General features: G+C 41.3%; 2 protein-coding genes and 1 long non-coding RNA gene across 7 annotated transcripts in view; 2 read left to right on the top strand and 1 right to left on the bottom strand.

Annotated features, from left to right (window-relative positions):
* The window catches only part of sema4c (sema domain, immunoglobulin domain (Ig), transmembrane domain (TM) and short cytoplasmic domain, (semaphorin) 4C), a 108,036-nt gene extending 103,337 nt beyond the window's left edge, over positions 1-4,699 (top strand). For both annotated transcript variants that reach the window (XM_085180668.1, XM_085180667.1), the window contains 3 exons: positions 576-733; positions 1,895-1,986; positions 2,232-4,699. In XM_085180668.1, coding sequence (XP_085036794.1) covers positions 576-733; positions 1,895-1,986; positions 2,232-3,127 — 1,146 coding nt within the window. In that variant the 3' untranslated portion in view covers positions 3,128-4,699. The remainder of the gene's footprint in view (positions 1-575; positions 734-1,894; positions 1,987-2,231) is intronic.
* The window catches only part of LOC146507314 (uncharacterized), a 192,811-nt gene that overhangs the window by 21,444 nt on the left and 143,899 nt on the right, over positions 1-27,468 (bottom strand). The gene's annotated exons all lie outside the window — the stretch shown is intronic.
* The window catches only part of cdca2 (cell division cycle associated 2), a 35,335-nt gene continuing 21,329 nt past the window's right edge, over positions 13,463-27,468 (top strand). Inside the window, exons 1-5 of one of the 4 annotated variants that reach the window (XM_085180671.1) lie at positions 13,463-13,803; positions 14,287-14,479; positions 14,616-14,752; positions 25,330-25,495; positions 25,918-26,072. In XM_085180671.1, coding sequence (XP_085036797.1) covers positions 14,287-14,479; positions 14,616-14,752; positions 25,330-25,495; positions 25,918-26,072 — 651 coding nt within the window. In that variant the 5' untranslated portion in view covers positions 13,463-13,803. Of the gene's footprint in view, positions 13,804-14,286; positions 14,480-14,615; positions 14,753-25,323; positions 25,496-25,917; positions 26,073-27,468 lie in introns of all 4 variants that reach the window. The other 3 variants (XM_085180672.1, XM_085180669.1, XM_085180670.1) reach the window with 3 other exon arrangements.

The following is a 27,468-nucleotide window of genomic DNA, read 5'->3' as shown; positions in this document are numbered from 1 at the left end:
CAGCGTGCTTTTTGAATCTGCTTTCCCTCTTTGTTGTCTCATCATTTGCTCATTGGTATCCAGGGGAGGCAGTGCTGCTTTGTCTTGTGATGATTTGTTTCCTGATGAATCTGAAAGTCTCTTCCCAAATAACAGTCATTACAATCCTTCACCACAGCGGGGAATTGAACCCTTGGCCCTTCTGTTTTCTCAGCTTCTCTGAGCTGTCATCTGAGCCTGTGTGCTGACGGCTGCTGTGTCCCCGCTGCTCTACAGCAGCGCGTCCGTCGATCGATGGCCTTCCGACAGGGCGTTCCCTAAAGCTTCATGCTTATCTCATTAATGCTGGCTTAGCTGCGATCAGACATTTTATAACAGCATTTTGCGAAAAGAGTGCAAACCAGATTGGATTTGGAGGAGGTGGGGGGGGGGGGGGGGGGGGGGTGTGAATGTTATTGTAATTGAGAGTGATTATCCCATTATCTCCTCTAACCCCTAACTGAGTCACTCTCTCCCTCTCTCTCTGTTTATCTTTCTTCTGGATCTGGACTTTGTCTTCTTCTTCTTCTCTTTCTGCTCTTTCTGCCTCTCTGTAGAAGTACTTGTACATCGGATCTCGTTCTGAGGTTCTCCAGCTGCCCTTGGCCAACTGCAGCCGCTATCAGTCTCAGCCAGACTGTCTGCTCGCCCGGGATCCCTACTGCGCCTGGGACAGCGAGGGTAGGGCCTGCGTCCGCATCGACCTCCACCGAGGGTGAGACTAGTACCTATGTACACCCATCCATCCACACTATACTGAAAAAATAATTTGCTTTAAAGGAATCTGCTGATGTACAAATGTTAGACAAGCATCTGAATCCCCCCTGAAACAAAATGTACCCCTTTAACTGTTTCATTAATTGGAATATTCCAGCGCCTGATCGGAGTAGGCTGATTTAATTTAGATCCAATCATCATTAGATAATGATGATTGGATCTATCTTCCACTTCACTGCTCTAAATTATAATTAATAAGGAAAACTATCGTATCTTTTTTCCACTGATTCATCTCAACATCACCACCAGTCCGGTCAACTAGTGACACGGCTCTAATTTACGCTCTTGAGAAAAGTTCAAGCTGGTTATATCCCTTTGTGACGAGTCGGTACGGCATCTGACACCAGCCAGTTGCACTTCCTCTCATCTCAGCTCGCCTCGGGTACTCGTGTCGTGTTAAGTCTGTGTTTGTCCCAGATTTGCAAGTGTGTCTCTGCGCACCTTGCAAATCATCTCCTCTCATCAGGAATCTGTCAAGGAACCGGCAGCTAAGAAGTCTCCAGAGACTCAAAAACTGCTTAGCAATCATACATCACAGTAACTGTGAGTCGGCAAAAGAACTCAGTGTATATGAACTCAACAGATCTATAAAGAACTTTGATTGTTTGATGTGGTTGAGTTTGCTTGCACTGATTTCTTTTATTTAATCATCACGTCTTTAGTTAAAGAAACTTGGAAATAACGATACAGGGCTCTAATGACTGCTGCCTTTTTACATCCTTTAGTGTTTTGGACACTGATCAATCTAGAAATTAAAAAAAATAAAAATAAAAACTACTACGAATCCTATTACTACAGAGATTCCTTCATTTGCCAGTGAAATGCATAAATCCTATAAAATAAAATTTTTCGACTTTCAGCCTGAAGCTGTGAGGTAACCTTGGCTTTCCGTACTGTTACAGTTTTTATTTTATTTCTACTGAAATATCTGTCTGATTAAATACATTTTGTTGTTAAAGTGTTGGAAAAATGATTTTTCTGTGCATTTTTTATTGATTCCCCTCATTCTGTGCCTGTTTCTTCCACTACTAAAATGTTCTCGGTTCCTTATTGTAACATTATTCATCTTCATCTCTGCTTTCTGCCCTCTTCTCTCCAGGTCCACCTCCTCCCTCTCACAGGACCTCATGCTGGAGAGGTTCAACCGGGGAAAAGCCAAGTTTGATAAGCCGGTTTCCATCCCCAGCCCTGGTGAGTGTGGCGCTGACGCCTCTCTAGTGGCCCCTTGTGGGAATTGATTGTCAGTGCAGGAGCAAATCAGCAGCAAGTAAAGGGAATGGACTCAGCGAGTACATTTGAACTGAGCTGAATAAATTGAATTAAGCACAGGAGAGCTGGCTAGTGCAGAATATGAAATGGATTTATTATGGATGACACTTAACCCCCACTCTTGTCTTCTCTTCCCTGCACCCTCCGCCCCTCCTCCACCTCTCCAGAGCACTCCCGTCTCAGGAACGTCACCGTTGTGGTGGGGTCTGACATGGTGCTGCCCTGCCAGCTGGTCTCCAACTTGGCTCAGCCTTGTTGGGTTCTCAACGACCGTGAGCTTCAGCTGGGTGATCCGGAGGCAGGATGGCCGCGCTTCGACCGGACCCTCAAAGCTCTCATCATCCCTGAAGTGGGCCAGTTGCAAGCGGGCCGCTACATCTGCTACTCTGAGGAGCAGGGAGTCAAGTTTCAGACAGAACGCTACCAGGTGGCAGTGGTAGCCAGCGCTCCAGTCTTCATGGAAGCACGGGCTCCGGACAGCAGCATGGGCCTCTTCTGGGTGCTGGTCATCACGCTCGGAGCAGCGTGCCTGATGCTTCTCGTCGTAGCTCTGTACCTGCGCAGGAGGCTGAAGCTGGCCCTGGGAAAGGGAGCAGACATGAAACCTCTCGAGAGCACCCTCGTATACCCCATCACCCTGCCTAAGGAGCCACCCACCTTTGTGCCTAGCAAGATGCCCACAGATGAAGACCGCTTCTGGGAGACAGGTGCCAACTACTATTATTCAGACGGCTCCCTGAAGATCGTTCCCGGTCATGCTCTGGGGCCCAGCAGTGTCAGCAGCACGGCGTCGCCCAGCGCCATACCCGGCCAGCCCATCCACTCCCCCAGCCGTCTCAGCCTCACAAACATCAGAGGCTCCGGTAGCAACGGCTACATCCGCCTCAACCTGAGCACAGCAGGGGAGGAAAGGGCTAGCGGGACTGGTGCTGGGGGAGGTGGGCTGGGAGGCCTCGGCATGGGTGGGAACGACTACTCCAGCCCCTTCAAGGAAGAGCTGAGACGCACCCTGCAGCAGAGAAGCGTGCTACCCGACGCAAACCCGGAGGAGTCGTCGGTGTAGGCCCGTCCTCCTCCGTCTCCGTTCCCCGAGTTTGAAAAAAAACAAAAACAACCAACCTACCTCTGTCCTTTCGAGGATGCCTGCTCTCTCTCTCTCTCTTGCAACAACATGCTGTCAATTCCCCCGCGCTCTCTCTCACTCCCTCTTTCTCGCTCCACCAATGGCTGTTTGGCTCACTGTAGACATTTATAGCACACAGCATGTTAAATATACACACTCATACACTGTGTTCGAGCGACATGAACTCTTCTAATTATTGTGTTTTGGACAACATGCAGTCATGGTTGTGGCTTTTTCTGCTTCCACTGTGCAACCGCCACTTGTGTACATTGTGTATTTAAGAAGAAGAAAAAAAGGACGAACGCAGGGGAGAACACCTCGAGCACGCAGAAATCAAACAAATGGCGTTGCCTGTTCTCAGAAGGGCACATTTCTTCTACAAAGAGCGGACCAAGCGAAGCGTTTTGCCCCAGTTCTCAAACCACTTGACAAACGACAAGGACAACTAACTGGAAATATTGAACTGATTCTCTGTCTTTCTGCTCCTTTGAGACTTTTACAGCTTACTGCACTTAAAAACTGGAAGCGTGTCTTCCCTTTTTTTTTTTGTATTCGTGAGCCGAGAGTGTGAGAGCAGTAGAAAAAAAGCCTAATCTCTAAGCAAGACGACAATCACGTCCCCGAGCTTCGTACGGGATGGAGAGGAGAGAGAGAGAAAGACAAAGAGAAGAAATTCAATGGAAAAAGACTACGTTTTTAAAATATTTTTTTGTTGAATGAAGGACAGTCTCTCGAGACAGTTTGTATTTTCGCCCCTTCCACACCTTGTATTTACCACCCGACTTCGATCTCTTCCTTTTTGATTTGATGTGATGACCGTTGCTTTGAATTAAGACATTTCTCGTTATTCTTTTGCTCTGGAAATACGGCAGTGTTCAAATAGTCATCGGCGACTAATGGCTCCCCACTTTTGAATGACAATGCGAGGAAAAGCTCCTGGCGTTACATTACTCCTCGCACGGCCCTGCATGGCGACCTTCAAACACACCTTCAAGTCCACTATACTTCAAGTGCGCTCCGTATGACATTTATTAAGAGTCACAGAGTGTGACAGATAGGTGTTTTGGTTGCACTTTTTTTTTTTTTTTTCTGTGGAAGCTTGTGCAAAGGCTATTTGCATTCAGCTCATAGCAGCTGAGCAGTAATTGCACACTTGATTTCAAATCGAAGTTGACGTGAAGACATTTGGCACGGAGAATGTAGCTGAGCCCTCGCTGTTGCGACCGCTGTGGATGTCTCAATAAGTGCTTTATATTCGATGTATTTGGTGAGGGTGGTAACTTGCACTGCCAAGAAAGAAACTACCCCTCCCACACACACTTTTACACACACACTCACAGTCTTCTGAATCCCAACCATCCTGGACTACAGTGTGTTTGTGACGGATCCTTAAACCCCCTTGAAACCCCCCAGCCTGTTACCGACGCCCAGAGACGGACCCGGAGCTACTGTGGACTTATACAGACGGAGAATAATGTAAAACATGACGACATGAAGAGAACACACACACACTCATACATACATACAGTGTTGATGGACAGACAGACTGAATGAACCTGTACCGACAAACTGTTGGCTCCAGACAGAAAGTGGCCAGAAACCAGTGAAAGGTATTGTTCCACTTAATTAAATCCATGAAAGCAGATTTAAGAAATGTCATAGCCATAAACGATTTCCAGTTCAGAGTTTTTAGCTCTTGCTGCTGCTCAGTGTAGCGTTGCAAATTATTTAGTTTATTTATTTGGCTTCTCTGACACTTCGGTTGCCCAGAGTGTCTCTTAAAGGAGTAATTCAACATTTTGGGAAATTCACTTAAGGTGCTTTCAAACATGCTCTCCTTACTATTAAAGAATCCCTATTGTACTGTTTTCCCAAAGCAGTGCTTATATTCATGAATTCTACTGAAGTAGTTTGGATGATTCACAGTTCAAAGTCCTTATTTATCTCAAACTGCTTTATACTCCTTCACATTTTCCCAAACAGTCATGTAGGCTGGTTTGGAGATGGGCCAGTTCTCGCCACCGGGCTTTACGTTTGACACCCGTGTCTTTTATATACACTGACCAAGTGTGGACGTGTTTAACATGAGCACCCACCATAGTAACAGTGTTCCTGTGACCAAAAACACTGAAAAGTACAGTAATCTTCACGGTTTACTTATGGTGAAAGTCTAAACACACAAGATCACCTCACAACCGTGTACCAATCTAAGAGATTGATGAACCCAATATGGTCACTGTCTGAAAAGGGTTTTATTAAATAGCTGAGATACCGCTTTCACATCTGTCTGTTAATTATGATGCTGAAAGCAAGCTAACTGTAAATACACAAATGCCAAGTGCAGCCCAAAAATATGAAACTGGAACATCTTGAGCTTGAATCTGTTTTACACTTTCTTTGACAGAAAGCTAATAATGCATTAAAGGCCAAGCTAGTTATTTCTTTACTGAACTGATGGATCTAGCTACCATGATGGTTCTCACCGGTTTGCAAACACATTTTGCTAACTTTTTTAAGAAATGTGATTAGCTGTTAAATTTTTTGGAAAGTGCTAACAATGCTAATGCTGACTAATGCTAACCAAGCTACATTTGTAGATTTTATATCCAAGCACAGGCACACTGACTCCTGTAGCACACAGTAGACCAATACGTGGCACCAACACCACAAACTCTTTTGAGAGGTTTGGTGACTCGAATTAGCAGAAGTGAGGCCTAGAAAACAGCAGCTAGCTACAGGCCTTAACAAAATCCCAATAGATGAGTTATGAATAGCTTTAGACCCTCTACAGTTGCTGTCATGGGAGAGTCTATACTCAGAGGCCAAAAACTTTTTTTATACCCTTAGAGGAAATGCACTTTAGCACTGGCTTTGTTTTTCCAGTGCAAAGTTTGCCACTTAATGGTAAATGGATGGTAAATGGACTGGTTCTTATATAGCGCTTTTCTACTCTTCTGAGCACTCAAAGCGCTTTACACAACTTGTGCATTCACCCATTCACACCCATTCGCACAAGCACATTGATCTAAGTGCTTTCTAAGTAACATTCACACACATTCATACTCCGATGGATGCATCGGAGAGCAATTTTGGGGTTAATATCTTGCCCAAGGATATTTGGCATGCAGACTAGGGGAAGCCAGGAATCGAACCACCAACCTTCCGATCAGTAGATGACCTGCTCTACCGCCTGAGCTACAGCCACCCAAAGCCTTTGAGATAAACAAAACTGACCAAAAAGTTGAGAAATTCTTGTAACCATAAGCGCAGTCGGTCTGCTTTGTGATAAATAGAGCACAACTTCTCTTAAGGGTTTCATATTTGCTTCAAAGCAAACAACTGAACTTCCACTGCTAAAGTTGTAAACAGTAATAGTCCATTAGCAAAGACCATTTTAACAGACGTCACAGGAGTTACTGGCCACATTAATTAACAACCCGTACCCGAATAGAACAGATCCTTTAATTAGTTTAATTAGTAACAACTGTACTTAGTTTCTATTTCATGCCAAATATTTCAAGATCAATGTCATAGTATGACTACAGTATAAGAATAGTTACCGACCTGAGGCCCGGCCTGGTTTATCCCAATAAGCAGCTATTTATCATTTATGATGAGATTTGGTTCTCATGTAGTGACTTTTGTTTAACTTTACTGGACGCCACTAGCGCCATTATCATGTAAAAATTTGCCAATGTCAAAAAGGTCTATCCATCCCATTTTACCAGCTTGTGTGTTTTTTCCCATCAAAGCTGTCCTTGTGTGCTCTTTTATGCAAGTCTTGAAGTGCAGGTGCACCTGAAAAGCTATCTCCCTGGCAAAAGATAAGAAAAGGGGGCCACACACAGCCTGAAGCTTGTGGCAAGAGCATTTTATTAAAGAGAAAATCCTCCAGTGTGACAGCCATCAAAATAAGCAGACCCAAGGAAGGCCTTCCTGCCTCAAATCTCTGTTTCAAAACCTCTGCTGTACTTGCAAGTTTGAGGGTCTTTTCATTTCAGCCTCCTGCTCAGAATAGACAACTAACTACATATCATTAATCGTTGGAAGTTTTCATATCCCATAAGCTTTAGCACAAAGCCAAAGCTCATATTATCATATTATTGAATTTTCCAAAAGGTCGCGTTGCCCAAAATACGACGTGTTCCACGCTGATGTAATGATGTCCAAAAAAAATATTCTGACATACTTTCTGTTCCACTTCCAAGCAAACTTTGAAGCATAGCCAACAATAGATCAGATCGTGGCAAAGTCATATTGTGCATAACTTTTTTAGCTGTTTGCTGTTACTCACTCTACATGTTTTTGTCCTCCTTTTGTGCTCTGTCCATCAGGAGGTGGCTTTTATTTTTGGGACATGTCTGTCGGGACCAGCGGAGCACAGCAAGAAAGAAGGGGACGGACAAAAAAATGTGGTTTTGCCCCTCTGTGTACAGAGCCTTGAGAGAGATGTAGAATATTAAAATGATCCCAAGGTTGAAGAGGTAGTCGACCATCAGCACTCCATCCTAGTGTTGCATGATTCTCTGCAAGTGGACTGTACATCTTTGATATGATCATCCTTGTACATCATTTTGTTTGATCATTTTTGGACTTTTACAGACACTAATATTGTGCAACACTAATGCTCTCTTTGAAAAAAGAAAAGAAAAAATATTTCTGGTTTTATGGCTCAAGAGTTGTACAGGATTTCATTGCTGCATTTCAACATGTTTACCTTTTCTAAGCCTCTTCACCTTTTGGAAAAGCCAAAGTAGACTGCAATTGCTTTTGTTCTTGTTGAAATATTGATTTAATTCAATTGCAGATTGATATTTAAGTCTCAGCAGTCCGTCCACTTTGCTGAATTGAGCTGATATCTGCAACCTTTCATATTTTATCTACAGCTAAATTTCCCCCGGAGCAAAATGAAAAAAGACTTGAGACTGATGAACTTCCTGTTTACATGTCAGTCATTTATCTGCTGAATTTCTTATCTCCTAACTTAATGAAAGACTGAATGATGTACCAAAACTATTATTTAATTTTTTTTAGCTCCTGAAAGCCAAATAAATAGTGGTGGATCAGGAGCAGATCTGTGATTAAAAACAATATGTCAACGTTATAGTATTAAATTCCCAAAAGCCAAAAGCTAAGAACACATTATCTCTTTACACTGGTACTTGGTTATGTCTTAATATTTCTCCTTTTTTTTAACAATTAGAATTTTATTTAATATAACATGTTGCAAAAACTAAAAAGATAACAGGTCTCAGGCTTGGAAAAAAAATGCATGTGTAGTGTATTTTATGTACATTTCTTCACTTCCAGTGCATTTGTCTGCTTGTAATATTTTCTCTCACACGAGGCTTTAAGTTCTGCTGTTTTCATGCTTTATCATTTGGATTATTCTGTTACCACCCAAGGTTTAGTTTGTCCCATTTTTGCTTTTCTGTTATTGGTTTATTATGTTTGTTTTTAAAGTATGTTAAGTAACTTATTTCATTTGTAAAAACATGTTGATATTTATTACCATTGTACATATGTCCTTATTTTTTATATGTGTATAGACATACACAAATAAAGATAGAGATCTACTGGAGGTGTGCGAGCTGGTTTGTTGGGTGGGGAGGGTCAATTACAAAAACCTTTATTAAACAGCATATAATGTACATTTTCTGTTTTCTTACACTTATTTTATAAACATATCCTACATCAGCCATTCCCAGACTTGAGAGTGCTTTGGCCCATTTAAAAACCAGGAAATCCCATGTGGCCCACCCAATCTTTAATCTTCACTCTTATCAACATAAAACAGAGTGAGAGAGTGATTCCACGAACATTTTGATTAAAAAAACATTTCACAAGCTGTTGATTATAAATTGCTAATGATACCCAGTCATATGCAAAGTGTGAAGGCCAATGTGTGGCCCACCTGCCACTGGGACACTTGCATACATAAACAGTTGCATAAATAGATGCATAACTGTACATACTTGTGAGTAATTTCAATCTGAATTTCTGTTATTACTGCAGCCTACCTGTAATACTTTCAACCCACACTTTGGGGATCACTGCACTGGATAATCCTCGTTTCTAAGAGAGACTGACCAGTTTTTCCAACCTGAACAGCATGATCCAGAATAAATGACTGGACCTATAAAGCCCTCAAGGAAGTGTTTAAAGAGGTTGTTTTGCCTGCAGATGCATGACAGGAAGTCTTTTGTGAGTACAGACATCCCCTGCCAGTGACCATTAGAAAAATGCAGGTTTAAGGGTCTTCCATGTTAACTTTACTTGTCAGACCCAGGAGCTATGCTCATACAGTCTATAGTTGGATTTAAAAAGTAACTGTAGCTGGAAGAAGGTGCAACAAACCCCATCAAGAGGAATATTAGACCATGTTTACAATTCAATTCAATTTTATTTATATAGCGCCAAATCACAACAACATTAGCCTCGTAAGGTAGACCCTACAATAATACATACAGAGAAATATAACCAACAATCATATGACCCCCTATGAGGAAGCACTATGGCGACAGTGGGAAGGAGAAACTCCCTTTTATCAGGAAGAAACCTCCAGCAGAACCAGGCTCAGGGAGGGGCGGGGCCATCTGCTGCGACTGGTTGGGGTGAGAGAAGGAAAACAGGGTAAAAGACATGCTGTGGAAGAGAGACAGAGATTAATAACAAGTGTGATTCAGCAGAGAGGTCGACTGACACATGTTGAGTGAGAAAGGTGACTGAAAGGAAATGACAAGCTGCTACATACAGCACAAGTACTGAGTATCACAGTAAGCGTATATAGCAACACATCCTACCAGAAATGTATGGTTTAGTTATTATTTAACTACTGAGTAACTATTGTATTACTACAGTCTAAAGTATGACTACAAAACTGAGTGGAAAATCTGAACATTTCAACAAGATGGGGTAATTGTTTATGCACCACATAAGGAATCGGACTACTTCTTTAATACACCATCCGTACACTGAGTCTGTCATCCCAGCACCATGCTGTGAAATTATATGAATGAAGAAGAAAAAGATGGAGAGCCAAGAACATGTTTGCATAGACAAGTTCCTGTCTTAGGTTTGTTATTTTGGACAAGGAGTAACAGTAGACTGTCAGAGACATAAAATAAAAAGGAATGGGGACGAGAAGGTTTAAGGCAGCAAGCAGTTAGTTTATGAGCTTACTTCACTTACTTTACTTACAAATTTGGATGCGATCCTGTGAGTAGCAAAGTACACCCCAAAATTCAAACGCTTGTAGAACTTTAGCAGCAGAATTGGCAAAAGTACACATCAGTAATTAAGTAGAAGTACAATAAAATTATATTAGTACATGGGAATACAAACTTTATTTTAGTCTACATTTTATTTCTAATACATGTACTCAGCTTGAATCACTTAATAAGAACTTGAGCAGAGAAAAAGAAGAATTTTTAAAAGGAGCTCTATTTTCTGTGGCTACACTGTAGAGAGTCATTTGGCTCCACACCTAAACCAAGAATTGGGTACAGTCAGGGGTTAAAGTGGGATTCAATAGTTAAGGAAACCCTAAAGTCGCTTACAGCGTGGAGAAAAGAGTCACATCTCACAATGATTTTTATTGAGGGTCCTAGAAGATTTTCTTAATGTATAGGTCATGATCAGCTGACCTGTGCAGACACAGTGTGCAACAAACTGCACACAAACAGTTTGTGTGTTTGCTGATATTTGTTGAGTTAAAAAGAAAATTGCATTCAAAATGACCTTCCACGTTACTCCTTTTATGCTTGCTCCTATTCTGTAGGGCCAGCTAGATGCAGAAGTACCATAACCTTGACATCATCGTCCTGTTGCATGACCTAATTTGGGCTTTAGCTGTTGAACAGATGACCTCACATTAGACTCACATTAGGAGTTCACGGTCAACTCAATGACTGCAAGTTGCACATATTGTGTGGTTGCAAAACAAGCCCAACTCTTTGCCCCTCCACCATCATGCTTGACAGTTGGTATGAGGTGTTTTATTTTGATATGCACTGTTTGGTTTTCTTCAGATGTGGGGGTATGCACTGTGGCTAATCATCTTGATTTTGGTCTTGTCCCCTCAAAGGACATTGCTTCAGAAATCTAGTGGTTTGTTCAACTTTCAGACCTATGCTGTGCTGCTATGTCCTTTCTCTTGCTAAGCATTCCACACAAGCCATAGTTTAGTCTTTTTGTAATTGCACTGGTGTCCACTCCTGGGAAGATGGTGGTATTGTGTTAATAAACACCTGAAACCTCCAGATCTGCAAACTGCTCAAATTTCTGCTTTTGTAGAGATGCTCACACTTGCTGAAGATCAGTTAATCAAATGCATTTGTACCTAGATGCCATTTAACCTCTTAAGCAATAAGAATGTACTTAGTTTTCCACAGAGCTGTGAAAAAATTCTTCTTGACATGACATTTATTATACTAAAAAGCACAAAATGCATAGATTGTTGCTGAATTTGCATAAAAGATCAATTTAGATTCCTTGACAGCCAAAATTCTCTGTTGTGTCGTTGCTGCTCTTATTTGGGTTTTTTGTGCATATCCTGATTTTTCAGTTGACACTGAATTTGCATCTAAAACAGCTTTAACTCTTCTAGGAAGGCTTTCCACAATGTTTAGGAGTGTGTTTATGGGAATTTCTGACCATTCTTGCAGAAGCAAATTTGTGAGGTGAGAAACTGGACAAGAAGGCCTGGCTCCACTCCAATTCACTGCATAGTTCTCGCAGTTTTGACCTCAGTCAAGTTTTTAAAGACCTTGCTTTGTACACAGGTGTGATGTTGGAACCGGAAGGAGCCGTTCCCCAAACTGTTCCCACAATCAGGAAAATGAAATTGTCAAAAAATGTCTTGGTATGCTGAAGCATTAAGGGTTCCTTTCACTGCCACTAAGCCCATCTCCCGATAAACAACCGCACATCATAAAACCCCGTCCACCAAATTTTACACCAAACTCAGACTCTTTCATCGTAGTGCAAAATAAAGACATAATTTGTCGCTCCAGAGAACACGTTTCCACTGCCTTAGAGTCCATTGGCGTCGTGCTTTACACCACGGCATCCAACGTTTTGCATTGCACTTGGTGATGTAAGGTTTGGGTGCAGCTGCTTGGTCATGGAAACCCATTCCATGAAGCTTTCCACACACTGTTCTTGAGCTTATCTGAGGGCCACATTTACTTTGGAGGCCAGTAGTGACTGACTCTGCAGAAAGGCGGTGACCTGTGCGCAATATGTGCTTTAGCATCCGCTAAAGTGTTTGGAACACCTGAATTCAGTTTGGATGTATGAGTGAATGCTTTTGGAAATATAGTGTGGTTCTTTCCCTATCCTGTGCTGCACAAAAACAACAGTGAAGCTTCCCTCTGACTTGTACAGCCTTTCCTGGTGTCAGCAGAAGAAGGCACATGCTTCATGTGGTCGGCAGTCCCAGCTGTAGAAAGAGGCTCACAGTTGCATCTGATCTCAGTGTACTCAGCTGCACCACAGACTCTCAAACCTCACAAAAGGAGGAGCCCTGTGTGTTTGAGATTGTTTGTGTGTGGGTAGGGTTTACAGAGCTTTTCAGCAGTAGACCACTGTTCACCCACCTGTTTGGGGTTATATATATTTTTTAGGCTTACCGAGCATCCTTTTAAACCATTATAAAACACAAAAAATATGTTAATATAAAAAATATGCATTAAATATTGCTTTTCCCACTGTGGCATTCATTTTGGGCTTTTGTTTTAATTTTTTGGTGGAGTGTAAATGTAAATGAAAGCTTTGTGATCAATTTACTACAATTTAACAATTTAACTGTGAAAAGATGAGCAGCCCGTGTACCGTGCTTTATTTTCTGACTCAAAGCCCACATCTTTATCATGTGTGTGACAATAAATAAGCAATTTTCAAGAAGAAAATGCTAAAAGCACAGGAGCCTGTCTACTTACAGAGTGGATATTTAAATTTGAGAGAGATCCAGTAAAGTTCCAGCAGCTGGGCTTCAGAGCAGCCAACAGCAGATGTGGCCCTGCAGAGTTGAGGGAGTACAGCAGGAACGCTGTTAAAAAAATAAAATAAAATGAAAATGAATAATAAAAAATAAGTTATTTTTTACTAGGCAACAAACAAGTGTTTGCTTCGTAAAAGAAACTTTTTTATATCAACCCTATTTTCTCTGTTGACGTTAGACAGTCACGTGGTATCTCTCTTTCATTTCAATTGGCCAATTCATATTAAACGAGTTCCGGCCGCTTTCAAAGTGCTTGAAAATACGGAAGTTAGTTCTATAGGCCTCTACACTTTGTCAGTTGTTACCAATATTTTTTTAGTATTTTTTAACGGAGTCATTTTTATTCGTATTTTACATTTCCCAGCAATATACTTAAAAATAAAATATATAACTGCAATCACGAACGTTGCTGACAATTTCGCGGAGGGATCTATACGCGGTCTCTGGCTCTGGTGTGGAGGGGGATTTGAATCGCCTTCTGCTCTTTCTTAAAAATCTTTTTATATTGTTATAAACGTCCGTTAAGACACACTTCTTTTTATAGCATAAAAGACCCGAATGTTCTTTTATATATTTTTTAACGAGAGACAACCAAAGAATCTAAATCCACAAGGTAAGATTTTAAACTTGCTGTCGCTGTAGTGACACCGCCGCTGCTACTACTGTTAACCAGCGACGAGTAAAGTCTTCACAAACTAGCGTTAAGCAATATTCGTGTGGGTTTAATATTTTGTTGCCCGTTGCTAGTGCTAACCCAGGGAGATAGGAGTGTAAGCGCAGCTACCCGCCGCTCCTGACCATTTCTAGTTCTTTACTCATTACACGCTGTTACTGTGGAGCGTGTGCAAATGCTCCTGAGTAAATCTTCATGTGTTTGTCTGTGTTAGCATGCCCCTGGAGGGATTTCTTTTTGTAACGGGTGAAATCCTGTTCTCAGCACTCGTCTAAAAGCACGCGTTCCATCAGAAACCATTTGTTATGGAAATGCATGCGACTTAGTCGGCTTTTGTTATCCATGTTTCCTCTAGGACCGTCTACCTGTCCTTGTGGTTCTCTTGCACTTCATTTATAAGTCGTGCTTATGTTCTCATTGCAGATGGCTACAGCAGAGATCAGTACTGTCTCCTGTGAGGGTGATCAGGAGGGAGCTGCGTCGCCTCCCTCAGTAGAGGACATCCCCTCGGTTTTAAATCAAACCTCAGCCCCCCTGAATTTTTGTGAGCTCACCCCGAGTCAGTTTGGCATCTCTGTGCAGAGTTTTACCCCAGCAGCATCGTCAAATCGCAAAGGTGAGAGACGGTTCGTTATTTGGCTGCAGCTGCTGTTGCTTTTAAACTGGTGGAGAGCAAGTAAAGGTGTCCAGAGCAGGTTATATGGACTTGATTGAGTGTTAGTCTAGCACCAAGCCTCTCTCTCCCCTGACAGATAAGTCTCGTCTAGCACAGCTGAAAGCCAGGCGGAGGTCCAGTGTTGGCGTCCGGGGCTCCCCAGAGACAAATTCTCTCATCTGCTTCATGGCAAAACAGAAGAGGAAGACTCCACCGGCATCCCAAACTCCAGAGGTGAGATGCTTCTCGGGTTGCAAATCTGGCATCTGTCATATCCTATTAGAGTGCCAGACAGTTGTTCAGACTGCTCTGGCTTTCAGTTGGCTGGGATCAGTATTAAAACTGACATAGATTACTGGTATAACTGTACAACATGCTTTGTCTGTCGTCCTTTATGAGACGCACACGAAAATTGTCACAGCCGCTGCTGCATACATACTGACGTACCTATAAAAGCTGGAATAGCAGCACAGTTGTGTTATTTTGCCTCTGTACATAATCACATTTTCAGATTTCAGTGTTGGTGAGCCTGTAACAGCTGTCACAGGGTAAGAGCCAGGGTACACCCTGCACACTGTGGACTAACTCACAGATAACCATTCAGGGCTCGCAAAATTTCAAAATCCCTGGTAGCCCTTCGGGCAGGGACTCTTCAGTTTTTGGTAGCTCAAAATAAATTTAAGTAGCCCGTAGGGCTGCTCAATTAATCGAATTTTAATCACGATTACGATCTGGGCTTTCAACGATTATTAGCCCCTCCCTCGTGCTTTACTCTCGCACTGCTCCGTGTGGCAAATCGAGCGCACCTCTCTGCATTTCGAACAGTGTCACAACAATTAATAAGAGCAGTGGTCTCCAACTTTTTTTGCGCCACGGACCGGTTTATGCCCGACAATATTTTCATGGACCGGCCTTTAAGGTGTCGCGGATAAATCCAACAAAATAAAACTAGTACCGCTACCGAAAAAAAGAAAATTTATTCATAACACACGTGAAAAGACCAAGGAAAACCGAGTAAACGATAAAAACGATAACAAAATAACGCTGAAAAACGATAAAAACCCTGAAAACTATACATTTCACACCTGAGTCTCAACTCTCGCGGCCCAGTACCAAATGACCAAGGCCCGGGGGTTGGGGACCGCTGATTAAGAGGACACAAGGGAAGCTCGGAAAGCTAAGCAGAAGTTATTTGGAGAGGAGAGTGACTGTTGTTGGTTGAAAAGAGAGGTAAAAAAAACTTCAGTGGTGTGGAAACATTATGGGTTCGTGGAGGCAGACGTGGATCAAGTAGACATAGTGTGTAAACTTTGCTACAGTGTCGTAGCTGCACCACAGAGCAACACTGCAAAGTTCACTAAACATAGATGTTTACATTTTTCATTTATTTCTTATATTGCAAACATTTGCACTGTTATCAGTATTTGCACACTATTTTATATTATTTTTTGACAATCTTTAAAGTAATTATTCAACACATTGTTATTGTTAAATAAATATCGTCAAATAATTGAGATCTCAATTTCAGTGAAAATAATCGTGATTATCATTTTTGCCATAATCGAGCAGCCCTAGTAGCCCGAATAAAAAAAAAAAAAAAAAAGAGAGCAATTTTTTTGATTGATGTTTTGTTTCCTGTTTTGTTTCCGTTACAATATTATACATTAAAGTATAATATTGTAACAGAAACAAAACATTAATCAAAAAAAATGTTGAAACACAAATTACAACATTGTATAAAAATTACAGTCATCAACTCAAATACTTGGTTCTAATTGAACAGAAATTTCTATGAACTTGTAAGAACTGTGTAAAACATGAATCAGTCTGTGTCAGATCCTGAATTTGGTGGTAGTTCACTCTTTGCAACATAGTAAGCTATTCTAAACAGATTTTTCAGGTTTATTTTTAGTATGTTATTTGCAATTGGTGTTTGTTCTGGGAAAGATATTGCAGACTGAGCAATAATGCATTTCTTGCATTTCTCATGGGTTCTAATGGGGGCCTTTCTTAAAATGACTGGTCCCAGTAACAAAGGCGCTTGTTGACTCAGAAATTGAAGGAAAACCAACAACACACCCGGCAGAACATTATGTTATTTACACGGGTGCACATAAGTGGTCCGCATGTGCGCATGCGCTGTCACAAAATAAAAGACGCACACCAGATGAAAAGTTGCAATGCGCGTTTGCGTCCATATAAAAGGCTGTTTTTGTCCACTAGAGTAGGATTTTCACGGCACATTCTGCACCACATCTCTGTGCGTTCATCATTTGTTTGAAGCCAGCTCACCTCCTGCAACCACTTTTCCGAGAATACACGCTTCTTTTGTGGTTCGGACATTTCTTTGGAGGTGGAGGAACACCAAAGTAATTGCTTAAAGGAGCTTGCTTCTTCGACATCTTTAAGAGTTCTAAACAAATGTCTGTCCTCCTCCAGAAAATCTTATGTATGCAAACACGCGTTGCAACTTCTTATCTTGTGCACGTTTTTTTATTTTGACAGCGAATGCGCACCTGCGGACCACTTATGTGCAGCCCTGGTTATTTAGCTCGTCATATTGCAGCCACAGAAATTCTTTTGTCCATGAAACCATAAAGCTGCACTTTCTTTTTGCCTTATAGTCTGATTTGTCATAACTTTTCCGTTTTGTGGTAAGCCTTTCTTTGGCTGTCACTTCTTCACGCTGACCTGTCTTATTTGGCTCAGCACAACTAAAATATATATCCTGCTGCTTTTACACACGCACTCACATAACGCTCAGCGATTCTCTGCGCGATCAACCTCTCACATGTTTGCTGCGGGAGATTTCACTTGTCATGTTTGCATAGTAAGCTAACGATTGATAAGACGATGTCAGAGGAATTGGTGCGCAAATTATCATCACTCACCAATCAGTGCTGTCGCTCTCTATACACAGTTCGCACGATTGCAAAGTGAAAGCAAAAAACAAGCGCAAATTCAAACCGATTTCAATATGTCACATATTGACAGTGGCTCACCGATGCCAATGACATAATTACCCAGCTACATTTCCGAAAGAATGCAAAAGCATTGACATATATTTTTCCTTCCTATGATAGCCCGACGGGCAGGGCAGAGATAGATTTTGGTAGCCCGACTGGAAAAATCGCTAGTCCCGGGACATCAGGCTAGCGATTTTGCGAGCCCTGCCATTCATACTGACTAGAGATGGCACGATACCACTTTTTTATGTCTGATACCGATATCATAAATTTGGATATCTGCCGATACCGATATGAATCCGATATAGTGTTTTTTTAATCAATAAAACAGTTTTTTAAATATCTTTCTGCATTTTGTATAAGTTCATACTCAAGTTTAAATAAACAACAACACTAAAGCTATTCTGTTATACCTGTATGTAAAAAAAATACACTACACCCAAAATATTTTATAGTTCAGCAATACTGATCAATCTAATAAACTTAAACCTACTCAATCCTCCCTATTCTGTTGTTTTAAAGAGTACTAAATATTAAGCAACCTAACTAATAGGGTTGCAAACTCCCAGCAAAAAAAAATAAATAGGGAACCACCCCCCACACTAATTTGATGCAGTGTGGGGAAAAAAATGCACAGAAATAAATTATTTTTCAAGAATAATTAAATAGATTCAACATCTTTCTTCAACAGAATTGCAGACTGCACAGATGGTACTTTCCCAAAGGAAAAAGTACTATAGCTTACTAGGGTATATTAGACTTAACAGTTACTATATACAGTAATGGACTTCTATATATTTTACATTAGATTAAAACTTTGGGTGTAAGATTCAGATAATTATTTATTAAAAGCTAGATATTTTAAATGAGAATAAGAAAGAAAAGTATGTCTTTGTGCCCCCTTTTCCCTGTTCATGCCCTATCGGCCCCCCTGGCTAAACTTTGCTAGATCCGCCCCTGCACAGTTACCAGCCGTCAGCTATGTAGAAAAAGATCCTGGTGTAGAAAGTAATATTAAATAAACTCTAACAACAGCTTATCAAGCTTAATAGTGCTGCTGTTGTTCAGCCGCTGGTTTCCTCTTTCTGGTGCAAAGTGGGCCAAAAACTAAGAAGAGAGACGGACTCGCGACAGAAAAGCCGATCAGCTGATCATTGATCAGTTTCACGATTGAAGTAGCAGCAAGAAGAGGCAGTCGCTCCATATATCGGTTGTTAAGCTTAACGTGGGAATGCTTTACAAACATTCAGAGATGAACTTGCACACTTGCTTTAGTTCTCTGTGGGATAACTTCATTGGAGATGAAATGCTGGTTTGGTAGTGAGGCTACAAATACACACAGCCGTTCTATCACGTGAGCACACTGCTCCGACGTGCTACGGTTATGAGCCGAGTTATGCCGTGTCGCAAGTTTTGTGAGGTGCTTTTTTTTTTATATTTAATGGATCGGATTACATTTTTTATTTCTCTCTGATATCCGATCCAGTAATTTATGTCAGTATCGGACCGATACTGATAAGTAATATCGGATCGGTCCATCTCTAATACTGACATGGACAGAACCAACAAAGGTAGAACCTGCAGACTCTACACAGAGAGCCTCCCAGTTGGAAGATTCTTGCTCTGAGAGTGCTCACAAGTGCATTTGGTCTTTCTGAGAATGTAGCAAACTGCTGATTTGCTGCTCATAAAGTTTCTTCTCTCTCCCTGATAAGTGTGTTCTGGTTTTTGCTTTCTACCTCGTTCACTTGCGTTGACAACTGTTTGATTACATATTAGAACAGTTGCCAAATTCAGATTCAATGAACTCTAGACTTTGTTAACATAAAATTATCCTGTCAGTTGTTTGCCTTGTAAATCTCAAAGCCTGAGTAAAAGGATGGATTATGTTAAATTGTTATTAAACCACTAATGTAAACATTTCGTTTAACTAAAGCATTAAGGTCTGCGCTTCAGTCAGCTCTAGACTGCTCCATTTTAAATCCACTGTGGGGATGTCCAGAAGCAAAATTATGAAACCTGTGTCCTTGTCCAAAAATATGTAGGCCTGACTGCATGTGAACGCTTGCATCTGGATTATGCCTACTGTTGTCTCCTGCATGAATAGCAGTGCGTTTTTTAAAAGTGCTGCCAGTGCATGCCAGCCTTTGTTGTCATTTCAGCTTGTCGTGCACCTCTTGATTACCTCCTCAACTTAGGCTTCCCATTTGGAGCAGTCCCAGCAACCCTGAATTAACAGTCCAAGATGGCAGTAGTGACTGTAAACCCTAGGAAAGCTGTAAAACTCTTAGTTTCATAAGATAACATCAAACGGATAGTTTCGCAAACTTGACAGTGTGATAATGAGATGCATAAAGCCTTTTAAGCTTTACAGTTGCTAAATATTTACTTTACAGCTTACACTTGTTCCCCTTTTATCTGTAATCCATGTTTTATTTTAATTATTGAAATTGTTAACAAATCCTATCTGAGCCCCTTTAAACACACATTGTTAACTTCGCATAAGCTTCAGTTAAAATAAATCAGTGACCTGCGGGAATACAGGCAGACAACACAAGAAGTACACAGTTGCTTTATGTAGGTGTTTGTATATTTTTTTGTGCTGCACTAAGCTGCTGTATGCAGCGATGATCAGCTTTTGAAGTACCCTGAAAGTTAACATTGACAGTAGCTTTGTGCGTCAACGTTAGCTTAATGCAGTAAGTGAACAGAGCAGAACATAAACATGACAGAGCTCCTGCTGTGAGAGTGCCGTTTGAATGACAGAATGACTTCTGGCAAAAGATGTTAAATAAAGCAGAGTTTCGTACAAGAGATTACTGTCACGGTGAAAAGCTCCGCAGCCCGCCAGATGTGAATGATTGACACAGAAACTGTACCGCATTTGTAGTTCTACCTCCCTGTGTTGTACACTATAGAGCGTGAAAGTTGAGGAAATCTCTGAACTCTGATTAACAGCATGTGTCTTCGTGGCAGCATCTTTACTCATGTTTGACCTTTAAAAATGTTTAAGGCAGTGGTTCCCAAACTTTTTTTGCTGGGCCCCCCTTGTTTTACAAGAAAAATGTTCGCGCCCCCCCTCGCGCGCGCACGCACGAACACATCCTCCAACCACACACACCCATATTTTGCTCCATTGCGGTTTATTTCACACCTCAAACATTTAGTAAACAATTAAGCAAATACAAGTAATCTGCAATAAATTACAGGTAGTAAGAAAATAAACTACTAACTCTTTTACACTACGTCCACACCTACACGGGTATTTTTGAAAACTCAGCTGTTTCGTCCACACGTAAACGCTGTTTCGAATCACCGAGAACAGAGATTTTTTAAAACTCCTTTTTTGCGTTTACGTGTGGACGAGGAATACAGAGTTCGTCATGCAACGTCAAAGGTATGTGCCTTTTTTCACCTCACGCTGTGTGCACGTTATTGTTTACATGAGATGAATTGCAGAATGGCAGACAGAGACGAAATACTGTTAATCTGACTATCTACAGGTTTTACACGCTTACATATACACGCAGTTACTGTCCCTCCATTTAGAAAGGCAGAGGCATCATGGTGTAATTATTTTACATGTAGTTGTTTTTTTTTTTCCCTGTGTAATAATATTCAACATTGCTATCAATACATTTTTTAAAAAATCCCTCTGCAAAATGGGTTCAAAAACATAAACAACTGTTGGATGCTGTTTGTCCGTGATTTGAACCGGGGAACAAATTGTGGCAGGATGAGCCTGATGTTATTTGTATCCCACTGTAACTTTACTGTATAAAGAGCTAACATCTCCAAAATGTCAGGAGTAGTTAGTCATTACAACAAGTGTTTATGAACTACAAATCAAGAATGTGGGATACTGTTTGTCCGTGATTTAAACAGCCCAGCGCTGCTCCCAACGAAGGGAAAACCAATCCTGCAGGGAGACCTACCTCGGCACTTGTGCAGGTGAAACCAAAGGGAAGATATGCTTCACCATAGAATGAAGTTGGTTTGGAAACATATTCAGCTATGCTTCATCTCCTGCTTTGCGTTTGTGTGGGCGCCCGTGCTAGCAGTGTCCAAGCGTTGTTTTGGGTTTTTTTTTCCCTTTTCATGCCGCGCCCCCCCTGCAATGGCTCTGCGCCCCCCCAGGGGGCGGGCCCCACACTTTGGGAACGTCTGGTTTAAGGTAATACGGTGAGCAGTATTATTCAGTCAAAGTCATACATCACGTTTATCACATTTCTTTGCTTGTGTAATAAAAATAGCAGTGTGATGAAAAACAGTGAATAATAAGCCCTTTTCAGAAGATATTTAAATAGCATTGCTGGTTTGAGCTGTTAAGAGACGTTTGTGTTATTGAGACATATGTAGAAAACCAAACATTACTCATGCTTTTATTTAAGCAGTCTATGACTGTTTTAGCATCACATCATGCTGTAGAGAGTACAATTTGCAGAAAAGGGCCAGATTTACTTACTGCATCAGGTGTCTGTGCAGTGCCAGAGCTTGGGCTCTTCTGTTCTGTAGTTCTGCATTTTTCTGGCCCTCATTACATTTAAATATGAAGCTTTGAAGAGAGGGGAAGAATCATTGCCCGCTATATGACGCATGTAAGCCGTGGATGCATAACAGACAGAAAACACAATTTTGAGTGTTTCAGGGCTCCTTTAATGTGACTATACTACAAGGATGTGGTCTATAATGAAAACTGCAGAGAGCACAAAAGCTGCTTTTGTTTGTTATGTGTTTGTTTGGTTTTTAACTGTCTCTCATGCTTGATCTGTTACATAAAGTGCATCAAAATACCGCTATTTGACCTGAAGCATGTTAAAGAAAGTGACTCTTCAGGTCTCACTGGATGTAACTCAGCCGCCTGAGATTCATATTCCTTGGGTTTTTTTTTATTTTTTTATGCTTAGCTACTGCCAGACAGAGTATGCAGAAACAACAAACAAAAGCCTCCCACTGGATATTACTGTTCATAACTATCAGAAATGGGTTATAGCTGCAGACCTGTTGAGCATCAAGTCATGTCAGTAATGCCACAGAACAAAACTGAGACATGATGTTCGAGGAGGAGTATTTGTGTCACTAACATAGAAGTTCATGTGTATTCAGCTAGCTTGGCAGAACATCTGAAAACATGTTGTTTTGGTCGTTTTTACACTGTTAGGATTGTAGCTAATTGAAGATGGATTACAAAAATATTGATTCTGTTGGTGGTCAATCAAATAAACACAAGGTGATTTCCACTAGTTATGGGACAGTGTGTGATCTGTGTGCATTTCTTGGGGATAAAGTTTAGTTTCAGAGCAATATGATAGTGAGGCTGATGAATTACAGATGAATGGCATCACTGAAAATAAATACGTTCACTATGAATTTAAATTATTTTCTGCAGCTTTCCTCGGGCATCAGTCTCTCTCTTTGTGTATTTTATATTGTTTATCCTTCTCCACGACCTGTTGCTCCTGACTGAAGTAGGCAGCGTTTGATTGGTCCATTTTATCCCCCCCCCCCCCCCCCCCCCCCCCCCCACAAAAAAACAAAAAACAAACATTAGATGCAGATCAGAAAGCATGGGTTAAAAAGGAAAGTTAATAGATGCCGTTATGATACTGATAATCTCTGTATCATAACATATTGGGATTCTAGGTTTTGTCAAGCCGCCTAATGCATTGAAATCCCTACTTTGGCAAGCTCACTTTATTGTATGCACTTCTGTGTTTTCAAAACTCCTGTTAACATCCACTGACACGTCTACAAAATAAGGATTTTTCTCCGGTGTGGATCATTCTTCTTAGCATGATCTGAACCCCAGTCTGCCATGTCTCAGCTTTTTGGAGCGTTTTTCAGTTTAGTCGACAGCAGACACCCTCCGAGTGTGACTTACTCATGTTTAGTTACGTTTGTTGCAGTTTGATTGCAAAAATGTTGCTTGTCAACAACACAACTGTAGATCAGCCTGTTACTCTAATTATTAAAAGCTGAGAAATACACAAAGGGTTTTCAATAATGCACATATGGAAAAGGCTTTTAAAAGCAACACTTCTGTCTCAGCTCACCTGTCTTTAAGTCAGCTTTTAAGAAATGTTCATAAATGCAGTAAATGACAAATTAAATGGAAAAACTGGCACAGAGTGTCTTAGTAATGTTGGTATTCCTCCAAAAGCGCTTCAGTACACATTGGCATTGATTGTACAAGTGTTCATCAAACCATTCAGTGACCCTTCATCCCCTGTGGACGGAGGCACTATCGGTGTCACTCTCGGGATAGAAATGTTTCATCATCACGCTGAACAACTTTGTACTGATTGGCATTGATCTTTCCTCTGAGGGCAGCAATGGACTCAAACTATGTCAACAAAACACCCCCTACAGGATAACATCTCACTGTTCAGGGCTCCCCTTTAATTTATTTAGTTTACTTACTTTTACATTTGGATGTAGGGCTGCTTGATTATGGCAAAAATGATAATCACGATTATTTTCACTGAAATTGAGATCTCGATTATTTGACGATATTTATTTAACAATAACAATGTGTTGAATAATGACTTTAAAGATTGTCAAAAAATAATATAAAATAGTGTGCAAATACTGATAACAGTGCAAATGTTTGCAATATAAGAAATAAATGAAAAATGTAAACATCTATGTTTAGTGAACTTTGCAGTGTTGCTCTGTGGTGCAGCTACGACACTGTAGCAAAGTTTACACACTGTGTCTACTTGATCCACGTCTGACTCCGCGAACCCATAATGTTTCCACACCACTGAAGTTTTTTTTACCTCTCTTTTCAATCAAAGGCAGTCACTCTCCTCTCCAAATAACTTCTGCTTAGCTTTCCAAGCTTCCCTCGGGTCCTCTTAATCAGCGGTCCCCAACCCCCGGGCCTCGGACCGGTACCGGTCCGTGAGTCATTTGGTACCGGGCCGCGAGAGTTGAGGCTCAGGTGTGAAATGCATAGTTTTCAGGGTTTTTATCGGTTTTCAGCTTTATTTTGTTATCGTTTTTATCGTTTACTCGGTTTTCCTTGGTCTTTTCACGTGTGTTATGAATAAATTTCTTTTTTTCGGTACCGGTACTAGTTTTATTTTGTTGTATTTATCCGCGACACCTTAAAGGCCGGTCCATGAAAATATTGTCGGGCATAAACCGGTCTGTGGCGCAAAAAAGGTTGGGGACCGCTGCTCTTAATTGTTGTGACACGTATTCGAAATGCAGAGAGGTGCGCTTGATTTGCCACACGGAGCAGCGCGAGAGTAAAGCACGAGGGAGGGGCCAATAATCGGCTCAGTCATTTTTAATGATCGTTGAAAGCCCAGATCGTAATCGTGATTAAAATTTGATTAATTGAGCAGCCCTATTTGGATGTAGCTTATTTGCTCGTTTGTGCATCGCTTTCTACCTGATAGTTAGTCAATAATCGGCATTAAAGGCTCAAGTTGCCTAGGTAACGCTCCAAATTATTTACCACCCTCGCATATGTTAGTTAATGGTATCATTCACTCTCACTGGGAGGCACTTGGATCGATTACTTCAAAATGCTGAAGGTTTGACTTGCAGCCCATCCAGTTTACATCACCAGCAATTCTTTCACCGACCCCTGCTTACAGTTTCACGTTCAGTGGTCTCTGGTTGCACCGTTGCTGTTGTGGATGCCCCTTCATTGTGACTTCCCTGTGAGATGATGTTCGGTGAAGTAAACCGTAACACTTGCGGATTGTGTAGATAAAGATCTCCGTGATAGATGTGCTGCCACTCTGTAATACCACTCTTGTAATTTCAGAAGTCTCTGGCCTGTCAATGCACATCACTGAGCAGATATGTTTATTTTGCTGTCTCAAGTCTCAGCTTGTCAGAAGTAGCCCCTTCCTTCCCCGGGTCGCCTCCATGCTGAGGCAGAAGATGGCTTCCTTCCAGAGCCTGATGGATGTGGAGGAGAATGATGCCTGTGATCCGGTGCCAGCGCAGGACAGCAACACTGGAGGATGCATCAAGACAAGAGATTATCTGTCTGGTGAGGCTGCCTCATTGCCACAGGATTAATAGTTTCATTTTTCATTGAGGATCCATGCCAGAAGGATTTCTTTATGATGTCTAGAGGCATCATTCATAAAGCAGTGGATTAATGCGCTGCACCGTATAAGCCTGACTGTGACAACATCTTACAGCAGGGATCTCCTCTGAGCTTGGTCATCTTCTTAAATGGGCCCAGTTTCTAAGCTGTTTGTTACTGAAGTGAGACTTTATCTCTATTCCTCTGATCAAAGGTGTTTTTTTTTTTTTTCCCTTTTTTGTACCCCAAGCTGTGTTTTTATCATATATTATTTGAAATTTGACATTTTCTTTTCATTTAATTTAGATGCTCCCAAGTCCCATTTGTTTTTATATGTTTATGTAATATGCCTTTTTGATTGATGGTTTTTTTTTCACTCTCAGATGGGAACAGCCATGGTGGAGGGAAGGAGAACAACCCTCCAATGACGCCTACACCCAGCAAGAGGAGGCGCACCAGCAGTCCCCCCGAAAGCTGCAGTGTGGAGATTAGAGAGGCCAGCACGCCTACCCTCTCCTCCACTTTGATGGAGCAGGAGGTACACCGACTCACTCTGACTCACTCACTTAACTGACTGCTGTAAATAATTTAGCTAAAAGGTTTTTACCTCTGTGTGCCTGGCTCCCATTGAAGCCGTCGATTATTTTTAACGCCTTTATGAACGGTAGATCTCAGGGCCAAACAGGATTTTTTTTTTTCCCTTTTTTGACTACAAGCTTCCAAAAAGAGAAATAAACCAAAGAGCACTTTGATGCAAAATATGTTTGAGAAAACACTGCCAGTTAATTTAGTTTCTCTCTACACTAGACAAAATACTTTACAACTCCACAACTTTATTAGTGCAAAAAACAAAACATCAATGTATTTTCACTTAAACAAGCAGCTGTTTTTTATCTGCATTAAAGTTATATAAAAATGTAACAGTGCAAATTCCTTGCTGACAGTTTAACCAAAAGGCATTTCCAGTGGAAACTGGCCGACATATCCTCAGCATAACCATGTATAATATCCACAAAACTTAAAAAGAGGTTATACACACGCAATACGGTAACATTATGTTGAAGCACAGTACGTATCACTCCGCGAGGCTCCTGCCTACAATAGCCGTAATGCTCCAACAATCCATCAAGCAGTGCGGCTTCGTAGCTTAGCAAAGTCGTACTAAAACATTTGATAGATTTTCGAGCGCCGTGTACATAAAATCATTTCGAGGTCAGTAAACACAACCAGAATTCATACATATGGCACACGGGATTATAAGGCGCACTGTCGATTTTCAGAAAAATGAAAGGATTGATTTTAAGTGTGCCGTATTTTCCAAAAAACACGGTAATAACGACGGCCCGCTAGCATGCTCTACCAAAAATAGTGCTTTGTTGTGTATCTGACTACAACATCATCCAGCATGTACAGTTTGGCAGTGGGCCAGTGATGGTCTGTAACTGTTTAGAATGAACGTTAAATCCTCGGGCTTTATGAGTCAGTCGCTACAGAACTCCAAACTTCATGTGGGAGGCCTTCAGATCGGCTCAAGAACAGTTCATAGAGAGCTTCATGGAATAAGTTTCCATGTCTTTATCGTGTGGGGCTGTTTTTCAGGAGCTGAGCTTGGCAGCTTACTTCTAGTTAAACTCTTAATGCTTCGGTATACCAAGACATTTTGGACGATTTCCTGCTGTGTGAACAGTTTGGGCGTGTCCTGTTCCTGTTCCAACTTGACTGTGCACCAGCACAAAGACACAACATGGATAAGTGAGTTTGGTGTGGAAGAACTTGGCTGGCCTGCACAGAACCTAACCTTAACCCGACAGAACACCTTGGGGTGAATTAGAGCCGAGACTGTGAGCCAGACCTTCAGTGTTTGACGTGCTTCTGGAAGAATGGTCAAAATTCCCATAAACACACTCATAAACCTTGTGAAACGTCTTTCCAGA

The sequence above is a fragment of the Neolamprologus multifasciatus genome, chromosome 12 (assembly GCF_963576455.1).
Source record: "Neolamprologus multifasciatus chromosome 12, fNeoMul1.2, whole genome shotgun sequence".
NCBI classification, from domain to species: Eukaryota; Metazoa; Chordata; class Actinopteri; order Cichliformes; family Cichlidae; genus Neolamprologus; species Neolamprologus multifasciatus.
The sequence above is the reverse complement of the archived record's forward strand: the minus strand, read 5'-3'. Positions and strand labels throughout refer to the sequence as shown.